This window comes from Molossus molossus, unplaced genomic scaffold (assembly GCF_014108415.1).
Source record: "Molossus molossus isolate mMolMol1 unplaced genomic scaffold, mMolMol1.p scaffold_m16_p_16, whole genome shotgun sequence".
Classification (NCBI taxonomy): domain Eukaryota; kingdom Metazoa; phylum Chordata; class Mammalia; order Chiroptera; family Molossidae; genus Molossus; species Molossus molossus.
Genome location: NW_023425351.1, coordinates 22,936,531 through 22,958,812, shown reverse-complemented (window position 1 = coordinate 22,958,812; position 22,282 = coordinate 22,936,531). Strand labels below are relative to the sequence as shown.

The following is a 22,282-nucleotide window of genomic DNA, read 5'->3' as shown; positions in this document are numbered from 1 at the left end:
TTTCTTTCTTACAGCTGCATAGTATTCCATTGTGTACATGTAGCACAGCTTTTTTTTTTTTTTTTATCCTCACTTGAGGACATTTTCTTTTCGTTTTTGTTCAGATAGAGTGGGAGGGAGAGAGAAGAAGAGAGAGAGAGAGGGAAACAATGTGAAAGGGACACATTGAATGGTTGCCACCCGCACAACCCAACCAGGGCCGCGGACAAACTGTAACCGAGGTACATGCCCTTAGTGGGAACTGAACCCGGGTCTCTCTGGACCACAGGCTGACACTCTAACCGCTGAGCCAAATCGGCCAGGGCGTACCACAGCTTTTTTATCCATTTTTCTACTGATGGACACTTGGGTTGTTTCCAGATCTTAGCAATTGTAAATAGTGCTGCTATGAACATAGCTCTTATTATTCTTAAACATTTGTTTTAATAATAGTCCTGATGCAAATATCCAAATTTTATTTAAAATGTTGATAAACATTCTACTTAAGAACATTTTTTAAAATGAGAAAATCTTTCCTTGTGTGAAGTTTTGTAAATTGAATTGCTAGCAGAGCAACACAGGTGACTAATCACATTTGAAAATATGCAGTGTTATGGTATAGTACAAAATTCTTTTGTTGTTTCATCCCAGTCTTACTGAAAAGAACCTTTATCAGTATCATGGCAAAAAGGGTTTTTAGTGATATTCTCCTGAGTATCATTGAGAGGGCTCTCAGAGATGTAGAGCTATTTAATGTGCATTTTAGCTGATGGGTGGTTTTTAATTAAACTTCTCATCTTACTAAGATTTTCGTATCCATCATCTCATTTTGTTATTTACAACTTTTTGAGGTAGGTTTGACAGATAACAATTTTATGAGTGAGGAAAATACTGAGAGGCTGTTACTTTATCTGTGGTCCTTCAGCTGTGTTGCCTTTGGGGATGTCTGGTTTGCTCCTTTCTTAGGCCTTGCTGATTTCTTTGTAGAGGCTAGAAATTGAAGATTCAATGTTTTGATATTTCCACTGTGTCTGGAAGGAAAAAGGTAAGCTCTCTGAGGCTTTATCTTAGTTTATTCTGTATCTTATATAAAAGATGTCTGCCTTTAAAACTATAATAAGTAATGAATTTAATTTGATTTTTTTGTTTGTTTGTTTGGTATGTGCCCCTAGCGGGAACCAAACCCGGTACTCTCTGGTCCGCAGGCCAGTGCTCCACCTGCTGAACCAAACCGTCCAGGGCTTAATTTGATTTTTTAAAACTTACCTTGTAGTTTCTTTGGCTTGAGTGGTTGGTCACAAAAGTTCTATAATTGCCAAGTACTACAAGTTAAATTATATCAGTGAAGAATCATCTAAACTGACCTCCAAGGCAGTATTTTTTTTTTTTTTTTTGCTTTTATTTCTTATTGTTCTTGGCTTTTGGATAAATTTCATTTTATTAATCTCATTTTTTAGAGATTACTTAAATATTTGTTTTTATGGGGTCAGCTCCCTGAGACTAGTTCTTTGGTGCTTTGATCTTTGATAATGACAAGATAGAGACTGAAGTTTTCTTTTCTTTTTCTTTTTTTATTCCCCAACCGAAGTTATTTTTCTATTTTATCATTAGATAGAGTAGGAGAGAGGGAGAGAGACAGAGACAGAGAGAAACATGGATGTGATAGAGCCACATCAACTGGATGCCTCCCGCATGAGCCGACCAGGACCGAGGATGAACCACAACCGAGGTAAATGCCCTTGACCAGAATTGAACCTGCGACTCATTGTTCTGTGGGTCGATGCTCTAACCACTTAGAAAACTGTCCAGGGCTGAAGTTTTCTTGTTTTTATTCAGGTGATCAGTTAGGAATTAAAAACAAAATATTGATTGCCATCAGTTGTATTAATCATTGCCTATGATTTGAGGTCAATTTCATTAGTAAAAATTTGGATTCTAGTTCTGACTGGAGACAAATAATTTCTTTCCCTATCAGTTTCTTTATCTATAAGCCTAAAGTAACACCTGCAAAGTAATTGAGAATTCAGTGAGATAATATATATAGTAATGCTTTGTAAATTCTAAAGTGTTGTGTAAAATATAAGATAGCGTTGTTCTTGAGCCTAGTATACTTTAATGCCATATAGTTAACTATATTTTAAAATTGATTTTAGAGAGAGGAAGGGAGAGGGGAGAGAGAGAAACATTGACCAACTGCCTGTACACACTTGACTTGGAATTGAGCCTGCCTGGGCATGTGCCCTGAGCCGGAATTGAACCGGTGACCTTTCGGTGCACGGGACAGTATTCAGCCAACTAAGCCATACTGGTCAGGGCTATAGTTAATTATTTTTAACTGGCACATTTAGTGCTATTGCATACATTGAAAGGTTTAAGCATAATATGGATGCTTCTGTAGGCCTATTCATATGATGAACTTGGATGATTATGTATTCCTTCAATAGGTCTAGGTATTGAAGTTGAATATATATAGTAATAAAATTTAAATGTTAAATTAGATGAAAATTAATGTTGATATATTGAAATATACTTCAAATTTGTACTTTAAGTATTTAAAGCAAGCTTTAGAGGTACTATAGATTTAACCTATAAAATAATTTCTTAGCTTGGTTCGCTAAGGTTGTTGTATGTGTGTATGTGAGAGTGCGTGGATGTGTAAGTGAGAGATACATCTATAAAATAGGAGGGAGACTACTTGTATCCTTGCAAGAGAAGTAGTGTGTTAGTTTCGGACATTTTCTTGGCATATTATGTGGGAAGGAGATCCTGATATGGAGTAAGACATGGAAGAGGTTTGTTGTGGGGTAAGGTCTGTAGGGTAAAAGAGGATGAAGCAAGGTTGGACTACAGACTTTTGACTACAATGCAGATTGACACCTGTAAAAGGAAGGTGGAGAGGAAACGGAATGGGCAAGGAAAGTCTTACATTGCAATGCAAGTTGGGCAACCAACACATTGGAGAGCTCCAAAGCGAGGATTACCCTGTAGATGAGTTTTCATTAGGCAGAAAGGGCCAACCCTGGTGCCCCCACTGTTTAGTCATTGGCTGGGGCTAGCCCTGTGGAAGAGCCAGGCCTTGGGATGAAGGATTGAAAGGTGGGTATGATGAATGTCAAAGCCACCACAGTTGGTGGCTCTACTACTAGGCTCTCTGTAGCTGAAAGGGTTAAAGGAAGATCCAAGCATTGTATCTCCATGGCTGCCACTAATGGCTTATCTTTTTAATGTAAATAAAGTATTTTTTTTCTTTTATTGATTTTAGAGAGAGAGGAAGGAAGAGGGAGAGAGAGATAGAAACATCAATGAGAGAGAACATTGATTGGCCGCCTTTTGCATGCCCCCCACTGGGGATTTGGTCCAAAACCTGGGCATGTGCCCTAAATGGGAATCAAACTGGCGACCTCTTGGTGCATGGGTCAATGCTCAACCACTGAGCCACACTGGCCAGGCGTAAATGAAGTATTTTTTAGGACAGTTTGGTCATTGTTGCTGGATCCTCCAGTAGTAAAACAGATGTACATCTGTTGCATACTCCATTATTAGAATCTGGTCCTATAGCCCTCTCAGAAGTGGACATGTGATGCAGTGAATATTATATATATTTTGTAGCTCATTTGGTTGTTGGAGATATCAGATTTGAAGGTTGCCTTTCGAGATTTTAAGACATCACCTGTTTACTGTAATAACCATCTTAGAAATTTGTATGTTTTTTTGCATCCTCACCCGAGGCCTTTTTTTCCATTTTTTGTTCAGATAGAATGGGAGGGAGGGGGTGAGAGGAAGAGAGAGAGAGAAACATCGATGTGAAAGGGACACATCGAGTGGCTGCCACCCACACGACCCAACCAAGGCCGGGGACAAACTGCAACCGAAGTATGTGCCCTTAGCGGGAACCGAACCAGGGTCTCACTGGACCGCAGGCCGACGCTCTAACCGCTGAGCAAAACTGGCCAGGGCTGTATGTTTTAATGTTAACAGTATGTGTTTTGGCTTGTAAACATTAAGACTTTTGCCCTGGTTGCTTTGTCTCAGCGGTTAGAATGTTAGTCCTTGGACCAGAGTTGTGAGTTCAATTCCAGTCAAGGGCGTGTACCTCGGTTGCAGTTCCATTCCCAGCCCTGGCCGGGGTCATGAATATGTCTTTCTCACATTGATGTTTCTGTCTCTCCTCTCTCCCTCCCACGGTATCTGAAAATCAATGGAAAAATATCCTCGGGTAAGGATTAAAGTAATAAGACTTTGTATTAGAATCAGGGTTTGGCATCCCATTTTTGTGTAGGTCACCTGGATAAACTGTAGCACAAGAGATCTATTTATATTCTATACTCTTTAACAGTTTTTTTTTTTTTTTTATCCTCACCCGAGGATATTTTCCATTTTTTTTTTTTTTGTACAGATAGAGTGGGAGGGAGAGAGAGAGGAAGGGAGAGAGAGAGAAACATCGACGTGAAGGGACACATCGAGTGGCTGCCACCCGCACAACCAACCAGGGCCGGGGACAAACTGCAACCGAAGTACGTGCCCTTAGTGGGAACCGAACCCGGGTCTCTCCGGACCGCAGGCTGACGCTCTAACCGCTGAGCCAAACTGTCCAGGGCGCATTCAATTTTTTTTTTTTTTTTTTTCATCCTCACCCGAGGACATTTTTCCATTTTTTGTTCAGATAGAGTGGGAGGGACAGTTTTCTTTGATGTGGCTGTTCATGACACCCAGCCAGCCAGGATGGGATTCCTATGGGATCTCTCTGTAGGTGTACTGAATTAGAGGGAGATTTAGCTATGAGTCTATAGAATTGTGCAACTAAGAAAGTATAAGAAAGATCTTCCCACATCCCAGAAAGAGCCACAGGACAAAGAAAATCTAGTGTGAAGGGATGCTATTTTGAAGAGAAACTTTCCATCTGACAGTGATCAAAGGGGAAACCAAAAAGCAGAAGTAGGTAGGGAGAGTGGAGGTTATTCTTCTCGTAGGAAGCAGAGAAGAATACTTTATAAAACTGGGAAAATTCTGCATACTAAAATTTTTGCCCTTTAATCATCATATTATATTTTGCTACAGAATGTTGCAGAGATTTTTAATGTGTTCTTCAACAGCAGGTTTTACTTGTGTTGAGGTCAAATTGGTGCTTAAAGACCAACAATTTGATTAACTTCAAAGTCCCTGTTACTTTCGGTTCTTTAATTGTGAAGAGAATTTGAAGTTCTCTGTCACTCAGAATAAATCTGGCATTATGTCCTAATTTTAATCACTTCCATAATTAAAATCTTATCATTAGAGGCTAGAGCCTTTTTACATTTTATTTTTAGTCTGGCTTCCCTACGTGAAGAGAATTTTCAAAATGTCAACTTAGGAGAACATTTGAACCCAATTTAAGACATTTGTTCATTGGTATTTCAGGAGTAATACTTTTTATATAAGATGCATTTTAATAAAAGTACTTGGAGTATCTAACATGAAATATACTATAAATAAAAACCCCTTTAATAAAATGTGGCATTGCAACTTTAAAATATCTCATTGAACTTCTAAAAATTCTAGGTTTTGAAACAGTGCCATACTAATTGGTGGTCTTCTTGTTAAAATCTTGGATGGAAAGTGTGTGCTTTCGTTTCTTTATGTCCTTTTTCTGTGTTCTTTTACTTTTTAGAATGTAATTTGAAAATCTTATTACACGTATGCAGTATGTGGTTTATTTAAGAAAGAAGAAAACCCATAAAATGCCATTTATCTTTTCATTTACGATAATGATATTGGACTCACAGAAAAGTTGTAAAAGCAGTACAACTCTACCTAAACACCCTACATCTAGATTCCCCAAATTTTAACATCTTAACATTTGCTTTACCATTTAACTTTATCATTCTTTCTCTATACATGATGTTATTTAGTACATATATACTTATGATTTACATATACATTTATTCTGAAGTATGTCTTTTAGGATTGAAAAAAGTGCCCTTTGTCATGGTTACTGCTTGGATTTGGGGCTGGAATTCTACTTTGTTTGATAAAACCTGTTCTCATTGTTTTTGCATCTACCAATTTCTTTATTCCTGAATCACTTTGTTTAACTGTGTCTGACTTTGTGAGCCAGATTGAAAATCTTTTTCTTTTAGTTGGTGAGCTAAGTCTATATTTCTTGATTGATATATTTCATTTTAACTCATTTTTTTGTACTTACCATGTATATTATGTTATAGTTGTCTTTCTCTGCTGATGTATTCTTCTTTTATTTTGAAAATTCCTTCTGATACTTAGAAACATTTGTTTTATTGTGATAGTGGTTGCCTTTTATATTGTATTTATACTTTTTTTTAATGAATTTTTTATTTATTTTTTTGTTACAGATATTTTAACTTTTTGCCCCATTGGCACCCCCCACCCCACCCCACTCGGCCCCATCCCCGGCTTAGTTGTCCATGTCCATTGGTCATGCATACATGCATATAAGTTCTGTGGTTTATCTCTTCCCACCCCCCCACCCCCCATCCCCTCTTCTGAGGGATGTCAGTCTGTGCCCTACTTCCATGTGTCTGGGTCTACTGTATTCCTCAGACTGTTATGTTCATTATATTCCGTATATAAGTGAGATCATGTGATATTTGTCCTTCTCTGCTTGGCTTGTTTCACTTAGGATAATACCCTCTAGGTCCCTCCATGTCGTCTCAAAGGATAAGAGATCTTTCTTTCTTACCGCTGCATAGTATTCCATTGTGTATATGTACCACAGCTTTTTTATCCATTCGTCTACTGGTGGACACTTGGGCTGTTTCCAGATCTTAGCTATTGTAAATAGTGCTGCTATGAACATGGGGGTACATATATTCTTCCTGATTGGTGTTTCAGGCTTCTTAGGGTATATTCCCAGTAGTGGGATCACTGGGTCAAATGGAAGTTCAATTTTTAATTTTTTGAGGTAGCACCATATTGTTTTCCATAGCGGCTGCACCAGTCTGCATTCCCACCAGCAGTGTATTAGAGTCCCCTTTTCTCCACACCTTCGCCAACACTTGTTTGATGATTTGTTGATGGCGGCCATTCTGACAGGTGTGAGGTGATACCTCATTGTTGTTTTAATTTGCATCTCTCTGATGATTAGTGATGTTGAGCATTTCTTCATATGTCTTTTGGCCATTTGTATGTCCTGTTTGGAGAGGTGTCTATTCAGCTCCTCTGCCCATTTTTTAATTGGGTTCTTTGTCTTCCTTTTGTGGAGTTGTATGAGCACTCTATATATATTGGAAATTAACCCCTTATCTGATACATCATTGGCAATGATGTTCTCCCATACAGTGGGTTGCCTTTCCATTTTGATGATTGTTTCTTTTGCTGTGCAGAAGCTTTTTAGTTTGATGTAGTCCCATGTGTTCATTTTCTCCTTTATTTCTGTTGCCTTAGGTGATGTATCAGTGAAAATTCTGCTCCGTATGATGTCTGAAATTTTGTTGCCTACATTCTCTTCTAGAATTTTTATGGATTCACGGGTCACATTTAAGTCTTTTATCCATTTTGAGTTTATTTTTGTGTATGGTGTAAGTTGATGGTCTAGTTTCATTTTTTTGCATGTAGCTGTCCAATTTTCCCAACACCATTTATTAAAGAGGCTGTCTTTACTCCACTGTATGCCCTTGCCACCTTTGTCAAATATTAATTGAGCGTATTGCCTTGGGTCCATTTCTGGGTTTTCAGTTCTGTTCCACTGGTCTATATGCCTGTTCTTGTGCCAGTACCAGGCTGTTTTGGTGTATTTATACTTTTAAAAAATGTTCTCACTTGACTATTTTCTTAAATTTCCACTGTCTTGCTTGTTAGTTTTTAATGGTAATTTTTTGACTCCCACCATAATCACTGAGCTTTTACTAAACTTCCTCTTTTCTCCTTTCTTTTTTTAAGTTTCATTATTTCTACTTGTCAGAACATTTATATAGTCTTTCATTCTGTTTCCCATCTTTGTTTTAAACTTAGATCTGCAGTTAAGTATATAAAATTTTCATCGTCAGTCCATTTGCTAATGTTTTCCCAGTTATTTCTTGGTTGGTTGAAGCTCATTCTCTAGTATACTTCTCAAGAAAAGCTCAAATCTCAAATCTTCCTTGGGTTCTTTCATAGTTAAAACTTTTTTTTTTTTTTAAATAACCCTGATACTTAAGGGATACCTAGACTGCATCTGTGACTCACCTGTTGTTTCCTTGAGATTCTTGAAAATTATGTTCCATTTTGCCTTGATTTATATGTTATTTTAAGAAGTCTGATGTCAATCTACCATATGAAAGACAGCTACAATAGTAGTACAGTAAGTACTCTTTTAACATTCATTTATAACAACTAGTTTTACCTTAGGCTAATTGATATAAACAAGAGTTAAATTCCCTGGGGCATCCCTCAACATTATAATAAAACAACATGGAATGAAATGATGTTTCTGGGCCTGCTGTAATTTACTTAATATATCATGAGCACTCTTCCATATAACCATTTTCCTGAAACATCATTCTAAATGGCTGCAGTTGTATTTCACATCCTTTATGGTTTTCTTCAATGCCTTTTTTTCTGTGTAATTATTTAGAATGGAGGCTGACACATTTCTTTTTGTAAGAAGGCAGATAGTACCCTGGCTAGTTTGGCTCAGCAATTGGAGCATCGGCCTGCGGACCAGAGAGTCCCAGGTTCGGTTCCTGCTAGGGGCACATACCAAAAAAAAGAAAAGAGGGCAAATAGAAGCCTGGCTGGTGTGGCTCAGTGGATTGAGTGTCATCCAATGGACTGAGAGGTCCTGGCTCGATTTCCGGTCAGGGCACATGCCCAGGTTGCGGGCTTGATCCCCATTGAGGAGCATGCAGGGCATAGCTGATGGATATTTTCCTCTCACGTCAGTGTTTCTCTCTCCCTCCCTTCTCACCTGTCTAAAAAAATCAATAAAAACATTTTTAAAAAAGGCAGATAGTAAATATTTTAGCTTTGCTGGACAATCTCTGTTGCAATCACTCAGCTCTGCTTTTATGGGTCAAAGCAGCCGTACAAAATATGTAAATTAACGTCAGTGTTACCTAAACCGAGCTATTGAGTTCTTTCTTAGAACACTTTGTAAGTTAGAATTGTTTTGTTTTAAAAGATGAGGGATGGCCCTGGCCAATTTGGCTCAGCAGTGATAGCGTTGGCCCACGGACCAAAGAGTCTCGGGTTCAAATCCGGTCAAGAGCATGTACCACGGTTGTGGTTTATCCCTGGCCCTGGTTGGGGTCGTGCGGGAGGCAGCTAATCAGTGTCTCTGTCTCACATCGATGTTTCTCTCTCTCTCTCTCTCTCTCTCTCTCTCTCTCTCTCCCTCTCCCCCCCTCTCTCCCTCTCCTTCCCCCTCCCTCCCCCTCTTCCTCTTCCTCTCGCTCTCCCTCCCCATCCCTCCCACTCTATCTGAAGATAAATGGAAAAATATCCTCGGATGAGGATTAAAAAAAAAGATGAGGGATAATTTTCTGGGTTGCATAAATGTTGCAAGAACACTTTTTCTTAGCAAATCACACAGGAAAAAATTACAGAGCTAATTCCTAAAGGAAATGTTGTGAAGTTTTTCAAAAGATGATAGTAAGTCTCTAACAGTAAAATAGTATAACACTCATTGGTTTCATTGTTAGCGGAAAGGGTGTCTGGGCCTGGAGTGGGTCTGCAGTGGGTTTGCCTTGGGCTGGTAGTGTGTGGGTTCTTGACTTCTTGCAGGGAAGATTTCATAACCTATGTCCAGGTGATTTTTTTTTTTTTTTTTTAGTCCTTACCTGAGGATATTTTTTCATTGATTTCTAGGTAGAATGAAAGGAAGGAAGGGATGGAGGAGAGAGAGACACACACATTGATTGGTTGCTTCCTGAAGGGTCCTGGGCAGGGATCGGACCTGCAGCCCAGGTGCATGCCCTTTACTGGAATCAAACCTGCAACTTACCTTGGTCTTTGGGCTGATGCTCTAGCTGCTGAGCCAAACTGGTTAGTCTGAGTCCAGGTGATTTTTGAGAGTACATTTATTAAAACCCAGGGGAGTGAAACAAGGAAGTGCCTAGGATAGAAAAAGCAACAGGAGGGAGAGAGACTGGGTGGGGCTGCTTTGGTTCTGTAGAAACATTATGGATGGGAAAGAAGTGATCCAAGGTGGGGCTGCTATCAGCTTACTGGAAAGTCTGAGAAAAGGGGGCCCTTGGAAACAGGTTCAGAGGTTTAGCCTGGGACAAGCTACTGCTGCCCACTGCTCCCCTGGTTACAAGTCTTGTGGGGACCCTTAGAGTTTAGAAAGAAAATTCACTTGAAAAGGACATTCAAGTAGCCCAAGGAGGGTGCACACTGACTTCTTTGTCTTGAGGGTTCTTTTATTTAAAAAAAATTTTTTCCGTTACAGTTGTCCCTCGCCACTTCGTGCTTCGACGTTCGCGGCTTGACTCTATGGTGGTTTTTTCAAACATTGTATCATATTTGAAAAAACCGCGATAGAGTGAAGCTGCAACCATAGAAGCGTGAAGTGATGAGGGACGACTGTGTGTAAATAAAGAATCCTACTTTGCGGAAATTCATTTATCATGGTAGAGTCTGGAACTGATTAACCGTGATAAATGAGGGCTGACTGTATTGATTTTTAGAGGAGGGGAGAGAGAGAGAGAGACACATCATGAGAGAGAACATCAGTTGGGCATGTGCCTTGACTGGGAATCGAACCAGTGACCTCTTGGTTCATGGGTTGATGCTCAACCAGTGAACTACACCTGGTGGGCAAAGGTGGGGATTTTAGAGGAGGGGAGATTTCAAAATATTTATCAGCTTTTCCAGTTGTGCCCTTTCAGGGTCATAGTCTCCACTGATTGGTTAGCAATAGGCCCAGTCATTAGTAATTGCAGCTGGTCCCAGTGTTGCCCACCTGGTTTTGCTGCTTTTCTGGGCCTGGAGCTAAAATTCTACTGAGGCCTACATGTTATCTCCAGGGAGGAAAGGTCAGGGGAGGGTCTGAATCCTATGACCAGCTATATGCCAGGAGAGGAAAGGCCACCCTGGGGTCGAGGTCCAGCACCAGTTTTGCTCGTTGCTAGATACCTGGGTCTTTCCACCCTGATGACCTTCTGTATCTGGCTATAAATTGCTCGGCCAGTTTGTTCAGCTGTCAGTCTCAGCTTCCCCATTCCACTTGCCAAGGAATTTTCCTGCTTCCTACTATCCTGCCTCATCATGAAGAATATGGAAGTCTTAACTGGCCTTTATGAGCAATATAAAATGTTATTAGCAGCATCTAGAATTACAGTGAATTGCTGTTTATGACCAATAAGGAAATATTATACTTATATTCAGAATGAAAATTGGTTTTGCTGTATAATAAAGATCAGAGTTCACCTTTTAGTTGTATTTTATGAACAATATTTTGAACCTTTTCAACATAGATAACTAATTAGAAAAAGTGGTGAGGAGTCAATATACTTCATTATGGAATAGTAAATTACTGAGAGCAAAAATTCCAATTACTAGATGAAGGAGCCTTTCAAGAGTCTTTTTTTTTTCTGATGTCAGATTTTAAAGAGTGAACTAAATCCAGGGCATTAATCAGCTTTCAATTTCACCTGCCTAAAAAGATTAGGGCAATTAATACTTGTTTAATTATACATTCTCTCTAACATTTATGGCCAAATGTACCATATAACTCTAGACTTTTTCTACTTGAATGTTTTGAATCATAGTTTTTGAGCAGTAATTTTGTTTTATTAAAAAGAAGACTAAGATAGCTTTTGAATCTGTAAATGTTCTTGGATTTTTTTTTATCCTCACCTGAGTACATTTTTGCACTTTATCTTGAGATATAGAGTGGGAGGGGGAGAAGGAGGAAGAGAGAGAGAGAAACATCAATGTGAGAGAGACACATCAAGTGGTCACCACCCACACGACCCTAACCGGGGCCAGGGACGAACTGCAACTGAGGTACATGCCCTTAGTGGGAACTGAACCCAGGCCTCTCTATTCTGCGGACCAATGCTCCAACCGCTGAGCCAAACCGGCCAGGGCTAAAAGCATATTTTAAAATAAAGAAATAATAATTTGTAATTGATTTGTTGATCAGCAATATGCATTGATATTTGTGATACTTAATATAGTATGCAGATCAAGAAGTAACTTGGTTTGTAATTCATTTGATTATATGATTTTGTAAATTTCATTTTGCCTAAGACAAAATTTTATTTCCTTTTAAGGGAGATTTGAGTCTATAAATAGAGGTATTCTCTTAACTGTTTCATAGAAATGGTGGCAATAAAATTGGTCCTATAGGTACATCAGATGGACATACTTAAAATATTGATTTTTTTTTTAAGAGGGAGAGGAAGGGAGAGAGAGATAGAAACTTCGATCGGCTGCCTCCTGCACGCCCCGTATCAGGGATTGAGCCCGAAACCCAGGCATGTACCCTGATTGGGAATCAAAACGGGACCTCTTATTTCACAGTGTGATGCTCAATCCACTGAGCCACACCAGTTGGGCAACGTACTTAAAATAACAATGAGACCATCACATTGATTTAAAATCTTTTGGTGTTGAGTAGCTAGAAATGGAAAATCTTTCAGAAAAGAATTTTATTACTGTATAAAAATGATGAAACTTTGGGACTATGAAATGAGAAAGTTAAAAATTGTGGTGGTGGGAGTATTTATTTCATTTAACCATTTTTGCTAATCTCTCATTTGTAAGTGCTTTGTTTATCTAATTAGGCATAACTTGTGTGACTATAGATGAAGTATATTTTTGTGTACATCTTCAGCTTTAGTTAGTGTGAGTAGCCTCTATAACTGTACAGGCAATCATGAATGTACATGTATCAGCTTTGCAAATTGTTGTTGTTGTTGTTTTTAATTTTTTTTATCCTCACCTGAGGACATTTTTCCAGTTTTTATTCAGATAGAGTGGGAGAGAGAGAGAGGAAGTGAGAGAGAAACATCGACTTGAAAGGGAGACATCGAGTGGCTGCCACCCGCACAACCAACCAGGGCCGGGGACAAATTGCAACCAAGGTACATGGCCTTAGCGGGAACCGAACCCGGGTCTCAGTGGCCCGCAGGTCGATGCTCCAACCGCTGAGCCAAACAGGCCAGGGCTGTTTTTTAAAATTTTTGTCTTTATTGATTTTAGAGAGAGAGGAAGGGAGAGGGAGAGAGAGATAGAAACATCAATGAGAGAGAACATCAACTGGCTGCCTCCTGCATGTCCCCCACTGGAGATTGGGCCCACACCCTGCGTATGTGCCTTGATCGGGAACTGAACCAGTGACCTCTTGGTGCATGGGTCAATGCTCAACCACAGAGCCACACTGGCAGGGCAGTGTAAATTGTTTTTAATTGACAAGTGGTAGTTTCTCCTCTCTGTTGCTACTAATATGGAAACCACTACAACAGGTTTATGAAAGAATTAAGCCATAAAGCCTAAGGAATCCTTAGATATACAGACTGTCTTCTCTCCTGTGAATCTGGGATGGTTCTAGCACTATACTGTCTTTGGGAGAATTGAGAAAATAGCCACTCAGGTAGTTTTTTTGTAGTTTTCCCTCTTAAATTCATGAGTGCCTCTAGCCAGTGTCCTCATAATCTTTACAACTTATGGTTGGTAGTATTTAAAATATCTCAGAACTGCAGTGACCTTTCAGTAAACTGTAAAACAGCTATCAGAAAAGTGCTGAGACATCTCCTTAAAAAAATAGTCTTTTTCATAGCTTCCTGCAATACAGAGCCATAATCATTCAAAGTAATTGATCTCTGTGGTTAACAGTGGCTCAAAAAAGCCCTTAGTATAATAAATTGAGAGCCTGGAAAATGGCCAGATTAGCACCTCTGGAATTGAAGGTCTTTATAGCTAGAATGTATACAGAATGAATATTAGAAATTGAAGTATTCCTGCTCATTCAATAAACAATGGATTGCAAACAAAATGGATTGCAAAACAAAATGGATTGCTAAACAAACAATGGATTGTGGAAGATACAGAGAGAATACACTCCTATTCTTGAAGAGAAAGAAATAGAAAATTAAATCAGTAAAGTGCAAGTATAGTACTTTGAATGCAGAGGGATGTTGGGATGGGGAAGCTTCAGAAAGAACATGGTGGTTGAGCTGAGCCTTCAAGGGAGAAATAAGAGTTTGAAAGTTGAGGGAAAGGCATTTAAGAATGGTCATAATGGTCTGGTGTTGATAGAGGACAGATTTGAAATTTTTTTTCTTTATTGATTTTTTTTTTAGAGAGAGAGGAAGGGAGAGGAAGAGAGAGATGGGAACAACAATGAAAGAGAAACATCAGTTGGCCCCGTCCTGCATGCCTCTCACTGGGGATTTGGCCTATAGCCTGGGCACATGCCCTGACTGGGAATTGACGGCTACCTCTGGTGTATGCAACCACTAGCCAGACCGGCCAGGCTAGAGGACAGATTTTAAAGGCCTTGGATGTATGTTAAAGGACTTGGACTTAATTGAGCCCATTTATAGGTGAAATGAGGATTATTATTTTTTTACAGATATATGTACTTGCTGTTTATTCAATTCAACTAATTAGAATTATTAGATCTTTGCTGTATAATATGAAGTAAAATTTCATTTGTTTAATTGCATTTGACAGACACATTTCAAGTACTCAGTAGCCACATGTGAGTAGACAGTGCAGGTATAGGACATTTCAGTGTAGAAAATTTTGTTGGACAGCATGGCACAGGTGTTTACGTGAGGACCTGTAGCAGGATTTAAGTTTAAGAACGAAACCTTTTGCCTGAATTGTGGTTTTATGATACATACATGTTTTATGAAAGATGTAAAAATGCTAATTAAGAAACAGAATCAGTTTGAATTTACTAAGAAATCTTTATTAAAATAACTCTAACATGAATGATTTAATCTGTTTTCTCCTTTAGATTTTTATGTTGTATTTTCTTGAAGGTCAGGTTACTTCCAAATTGTGAGTTAAATGTTAGTGTTAATCCAGGGACTTGTTATATCCTTATCTTCGTAGTTGACTTCCCACTTAATTAATGATTTCAATTAAATGTGCTTTTATACCACCGTAGTGATGATGACTTTTGAATCTCAATGAACCATGGCTTTAAAATGAAATGAGAAGACTTTATTGTAGAATAGATGCTTTTTCTACATTACTGATTATTTTAGGAGTCACTGGTATTTTAAATTGAACAAATGAGAATGAAAAAAAGAAGGCTTTGTAAACTTAAGGAATAAAGTTACAGAATCAGTAGAAGTAACAGTACTAATTTATTAATGTATATGTTTATTTTTAAGGACTACAACTCCAGGAGAAACAAAACTGCTGGCTTCTGAAATCTATGACATTCTTCAGTCTTCCAATATGGCGGATAGTGATAGTTTCAATGAAATGAATTCACGTCGAAGGAAAGCTCAGTTTTTTCTGGGAACTACAAACAAACGTGCCAAAACAGTGGTTTTACATATAGATGGTCTTGATGATACGGTAAGACTTTTATAAACACATGGTTCATAAGATGGGAAAGAGAAATCATATTAACTAAATAGTTTCCTCAGTGTTACCTGTTAACTATCTTTAAGTATATTAGTATTTTATATGATAAAGGGAAGCATTTTGTGCTAAAGGGGTTAGTTAATCAGAGGACATAACAATTTAAAATATATATGCCCTAATACTAGAACTTCAAAATACATGAAGCAAAAGCTGACAAATGCAAAGAGAAATAGACAAATCTATAGTTAGAGCTAGAGTCTTGAGTACCGCTCTCTCAGTTAATAGAACTAGTATAGAAAATCTGCAAGGGTATAGAAGACTCAACACTAACAACCAACTTAACGTAATTAATATTTATAGACTACCCACCCAACAGCAAGATAATATTCATTTTAAAAAATGAGGACAGCCTTGGCTGGTTTGGCTCAGAGGTTAGAGTGTTGGCGTGCGGTCCAGAGAGACCCGGGTTTGGTTCCCGCTAAGGGCATGTTTCTTGGTTGCAGTTTGTCCCCGTCCCTGGTTGGTCATGCGGGTGGCAGCCACTCGATGTGTCCCTTTCACGTCGATGTTTCTCTCTCTATCTCTCTTCCTCTCTCTCCCTCCCACTCTATCTGAACATAAAATGAAAAAATGTCCTCGGGTAAGGATTAAAAAAAAAAAAAGAGGACATTTTTGCATTTATCTTGAGATAGAGCAGGAGGGAGAGAGGGAGGAAGAGAGAGAGAAACATCAATGTGAGAGAGAGAGAGAGAGAGAGAGAGAGAGAGAGAGAGACATCGACTAGTTGCCACCCATACAACCCCAATAGGGGCTGGGGACAAACTGCAACTGAGGTACATGCCCTTAGTGGGAACTGCACCCGGGCCTCTCTGGTCTGCGGGCTGATGCTGTAACTGCTGAGCCAAACTATCCAGGGCTGCTTTTATTTATTTTTTTAAAGATTCTTTTATTGAAAGCCCAGCATCTTTTATTTATTTTATTATTATTATTATTTTTTAATCCTCAGCTGAGGATATTTTTCCATTTATCTTCAGATAGAGTGGGAGGGAGGGAGGGAGAAAGAGAGAGACACATCAGTTGGGTGCCTCCCACATGACCCCAACCAGGGCTGGGGACGAACTGCAACCGAGGTACGTGCCCTTAGCTGGAATTGAACCTGGGCCTCTTTGGTATGAGGGCCAATGCTCTTAACTGCTGAGACAAACCTGCCAGGGCAATATTCATTCTTTTCAAGTGCACATGGAATATTTGTCAAGGTTGCTTTCCTTCCTCCTCCCTCCCTCCCTCCCTCCCTCCCTCCCTCCTCCCTTCCTTCCTCCCTTCCTCCCTCCCTTCCTTCTTTGTTGGTTGATGTAGGGTTTATTTTATATATCTTTATCACAGTCTAGCTTCAATTAACATTACAATAATTCTTCCTTATCCGAGGGGTATAAATTCCAAGATCCCCAGTGGATGCCTAAAACCACATATAATACCGAACCCTATGTATGCTGTGTTTTTTCCTGTACATACATACCTTTTCACGAAGCACTTAATGGCTTATCTTTGGCATATCTGAATTGCCAGCCTCATTACTCTTGTGCTTTGGGTCCATTATTGGGTAAAATAAGTGTTACTTAAACACAAGCATTGTGATAACTGTGACAGTTAATCTGGTAACCAAGAAGAGTACTAAGTAACTAACAGGTAGGTAGTATTTGCAGCATGGAAACACTGGACAAAGGGATGAATTTTGTGTGTGTGTATGTGGGGGAGAGGCATGAAATTTCATTACGATACCCAGAATGATGTGCAATTTAAAAATCATGGATTGTTTATTTCTTGAGTTTTCCATTTAATGTTTTTAGACCACAGTTGACCATGGGTAACTAAAACTGCACAAAGCAAAATCGGATAAGTGGGGACTACTCTATATCACTTCAAAGTATAGATATAATACTATACTTCTATTTCCTTTATCTCTGCCTTCGTGCTATTGTTATCATATGTTTTATTTCTGCATATGTTATAAGCCCCAAAATACATTGTTATTACATTAAATATTTTTAAAAATTGAAAAAGAATTTTTAATTCATTGATTTGGGAGAGAGAGAGTGAAGAGAGAGAAACATCAGTTTGTTGTTCCACTTATTTATAAATTCACTGGTTGATTCCTGTATGTGCCCTGACCAGAGTTTGAATCCCCAACCTTGGCACATCAGTACGACACTCTAACCCTGAGTTACCCGGCTAGGGCAAATTTTTTTTCCAGTATTTTATTGTAAAATATACATAACATAAAATTTACCATTTTAACTGTTTTTAAGTTTAGAGTTCATAATGTTGTATTATCATCGCTGCCATACGTCTGCGTATGTACAACTTTTTATCTTGTAAAACTGAAACTGTGTGTGCCTATTAAACCATAACTGCCCTGTCTTCCTTCCCTGCAGCCGACCACCACTCTTCCTGTTTCTATGATTTTGAAAAAGTCAGTATCTTCTAAAGACATTTAAAAAATGAGGAAAAGTATTTTCTGTCTACCCACATATTTACCATTTTGGGGCTTCTCTATTTCTTTTTCTTTTTTGTTAATTCTCACCTGAGGATATTTTTTCATTGTTTTTTTTTAGATAGAGTGGAAGGGAGGAAGGGGGGTAGAGAGAGAGAGAGAGAGAGAGAGAGAGAGAGAATCATCTATGTGAGAGCGACACATTGATTGGTTGCCTCCTGCATGACCCCAACAGAGGGGCTCCACTCTAACCAAACCTGTGCCAAACCAGCCAGGGCGAGGCGTCTTTATTTCTTATGTAAATCTCGGTTTTCTTCTGATAGTATTTTCCTCCTGCCTGAAGGACTTACATTAAAATTTCTTAAAGTAGTACAGGTCTTTTGAAAATTAATTCTTTCAAAGTACAGTTGTCCCTCTCCCTCGCCACTTTGTGCTTCGTTCACAGCTTCACTCTGTTGTGGTTTTTTGAATACGTATAGCACAGTTTTTGAAAAAAACATGACAGAATGAAGCCGCGAGCGCGAAGTGGGGAGGGATGACTGTATAAATAAAAAATCCTACTTCGCGGAAATTCATTTATCCTTGTAGAGTCTGGAACTGATTAATCGTGATAAACGAGGGCCGACTGTAAAAGCTTTTTTAAAAATTGAAATAGAAGTCGGATACTTTAAAATGATCATTTTTAAGTATTCAATTCAGTGGTTTTAGTACTTTTATAAGGCTATGCAATCGTCATCATTGTCTAATTCCAGAACATTTCATCACCTGGAAAGGAAACCTTGTCCCCATTAGCAATTATACCCCTAACCCCTGGCGACCACTGATCTACTTTCTGTCTCTGGATTTGCCTGTTCTGGATATTTCATATAAATGGAATCATGCAATATGTGACCTTTTATGTGTAGCTTTCACTTAGCATAATGTTTCCAAGGTTCATCTCTGTTGTATCATGTATCAGTACATTATTCCTCTATATACTGTTTCATTGTATGAATATGCAATATTTTGTTTATTCATCAGCTGATAAACATTCAAGTTGTTTCAACTGTTTGGTTCTTCTGAATAACTCTTCTATGAACATTCATGTACAAGTTTTTGTGTGTATGTATGTTTCAGTTCTCTTGGATATATTCCTAGGGATAGAATTACTGGATGATACGGTAACTTGTTTAGTTTTTTGAACAACTGCCAGACTTCTCCATAGTGACAGTGACATTTTACATTCTCATTAGCAATATATGAGGGGTCTGGTTCCTCTACATCCTTGTCAACATTTGTTATTTTTCACTAAAAACTTTTTTTTTAATAGCTGTTCTACTGGTTGTGAAGTGGTATCTTACTGTAGTTTTGATTGGCATTTTCCTAATGACTATTGATAGTAAGTATCTTTTCATGTGGTTATTGGCCATTTTTTAGTGGTTGATTTAGGAGTTATTGCATAAATCTTTATCACAGATTTGTTTTTATTTATTAATTTGTTTTTGTTACAGATGTTTCTCATTTTTCCCCCATTGACACCCTCCTCTCCCACCCCCCCATCCCCAGCTTTGTTTTCTATGTTCATTGGTCATGCATACATACATGTAAGTTCTGTGGTTTATCTCTTGCCCCCCCAAACCCCCTTCCTCTGAGGCTTGTCAATCTGTACCCCACTTCTATGTCTCTGGGTTAACATCACAGATTTAAAAAAAAATTTTTTTTTTTTAATCCTCACCCAAGGACATTTTTTCCATTCTTTGTTCAGACAGAGTGAGTGGGAGAGAGAGGAACAGAGAGAGAGAGAGAAACATCGACATGAAAGGGACACATCGAGTGGCTGCCTCCTGCATGCCTTCTACTGGGGATTTGGCCTACAACCTGGGCATGTGCCCTGACCAGGAATCGAACCGGCGACGTCTTGGTGCGTGGGTCGATGTTCAACCACTGAGCCACAGTGGCCGGGCGATCACAGATTTTTGAGATATGTCTATTCATTCTTTGTTCATTTTAAAATTGCTTGTTATTTGTCATTTTATTGTTGAGTTCTGTTAATACCATGTGAACCAACCTTTCATTCCTAGGATAAATTTCAATTGGTCATGGTATATAATCTTTTTAATATGCTTCTAGATTTGTTCACTGGTACATTTTTGAGGCATTTTGCATCTATATTCACACAGGATATTAATTTGTAGTTTTCTTTCCTGTGCTTTTTCTGATTTTGGTATCTGGGTAATACAAGCTTCATAAAATGAGTTGGGAAGTATTTGGATGAGTTTGTGAAGGATTGGTGTTGATTTTCTTCTTAAACATTTGTTAAATTCACCAGTGAAGCCCTGTGGTCCTGGACTTTTCTTTGTGGGAAATTTTCTGATTTTTTATTCAGTCTCTTTACTTGAGTTATAGATCTATTTGTATTTTCTTTTTTTCTTGAGTCAATTTTGTGTTTCTAGGAATTTGTCCATTTTATGGAGGTTACCTTATGTGTGGCATACAGTTGTTCATAGTGTTAGCTTGTAATCCTTTTGTTTTGGTAAGTTTGGTCATAATATACCCTCTTTTATTCTTGATTTTAGTAATTTGAGTAATCTTTCTTTTTTCTTGGTCAGTCTAGGTAGAGGTGTATCAATTTTGTTGATCTTTTCAAAGAACCAACTTTTGGTTCAATTTATTTTTTTATTTCATTCCCCACCCTCCTATTTCTTTTTTCCTCTACTCTAATCTTTATTATCTCCTTTGGGTTTAGTTTGCTCTTCTTTTTCTTGTTTCTTAGAATAGAAAGTTAGGTTATTGATTTGAGATTTACTTCTTTTTTAATGTAGTTATTATAAAGTTCCCTCTAAGCAGTTTTCTCTGCATCCTATAAGATTTAATATGTGGTATTTTAATTTCATTCATCTGAAAGTATTCTTGAATATCTCTTGTGATCTATTCTTTGATTCATTGGTTATTTAGGATTTGTTGTTTAATTTCTGTATATTTCTGAATTTTCCAAATGTCCTGTTACTGATATCTAATTTCATTTTGTTTATTGTATGATTTAACCCTTTTAAATGTATTGAGGCTTGTTTCGTGGCCTAACATGTTCCATGTGCACTTGAAAACATATATACTTTGATTGGAGTGATCTATAATCTCTTTTAGGTTTAGTTGGTTTATTGTGTTGTTGAAGGCTTTTTCTTGCTGATGTTCAGTTTAGATGTTCTATCCATTTTTTGAAAGTCACATATTGAAGTTCTAACTCTTCTCAGTTTTATATGTCTGGAAATGTCCTTATATATTTTTAAAATATATTTTCAATGGGTACAGAATTCTAGGTGAGAGTTTTTTTTCTTATCATACTTTAAGACATTGTTCCACTGTCTTCTCCCATGTATGTTTCTATTTAGAAGTCTATCAAATTCTTATGTATGTTTTTGTATATGTAATATCTTATTATTTTTTCTCTACTTTCTTTTTTTTTTTTTTATCCTCACCCGAGGATATTTTTTCATTTTTTTTTGTACGGATAGAGTGGGAGGGAGAGAGAGGAAGGAGAGAGAGAGAGAAACATCGACGTGAAGGGACACATCGAGTGGCTGCCACCCGCACGGCCAACCAGGGCTGGGGACAAACTGCAACCGAAGTACATGCCCTTAGCGGGAACCGAACCTGGGTCTCTCCGGACCGCCGGCCGACTCTCTAACCGCTGAGCCAAACTGGCCAGGGCTTCTCTAACCTTCTTTTAAGAGTTGCTCTTTTATCACTGTATTTGATCAATTTGTTTATTATGTGCCTTGGAATAATTTTCTTCATGTTTTTTATCTTCTTGGAGCTCTGGCTTTATAGTGCAGCAAATTTGGACAATTTTTTTCATTTCTTTAAGTACTTTTTCTTTCTCTTTTTTCCCTTAGTTGTTCATGGATTCCTGTTATGAAAATTTAACCTCTTGAAATTGTCCCACAGCTCACTGATGTTCTGTTTTTCTTTTTCAGTCTTTTTTTCCTCTCTGTTTTATTTTGGGTAGTTTCTATTGCTGTATTCACTAAATTTTTCTTCTGCAGGTGTGTGATTTGCTGTTAATCTCATTTGGTATAGTTTTCACTACAGACATTGTTTTATTATATCTGTGGAAGTTTGATTTGTTTTTTTTTTTTTTATATCTCCTTAACATGTTTACTCTTTATCTACTTGAACATACAGATTATGGTAAGAATAACAGTTTAATGTCCTTGTCTACTAATGCAATAATCTGTGTTATTCTGATTGTGTTTCTATAGATTGGTTTTTCTAATTATAGGTTGTATTATTTTATAAGATTTATTATTTATTTATTTATATATATTTTAATCCTCACCTGGGGATATTTTT

The 22,282-nt window shown here is 38.0% G+C and overlaps 1 protein-coding gene across 3 annotated transcripts in view; it reads left to right on the top strand.

The window, feature by feature from the left end:
* Positions 1–22,282, top strand: part of ARMC1 (armadillo repeat containing 1) — a 50,166-nt gene that overhangs the window by 20,267 nt on the left and 7,617 nt on the right. For all 3 annotated transcript variants that reach the window (XM_036264272.1, XM_036264269.1, XM_036264270.1), the window contains exon 4: positions 15,264–15,453. In XM_036264272.1, the coding sequence (XP_036120165.1) occupies positions 15,264–15,453 (190 nt within the window). The remainder of the gene's footprint in view (positions 1–15,263; positions 15,454–22,282) is intronic.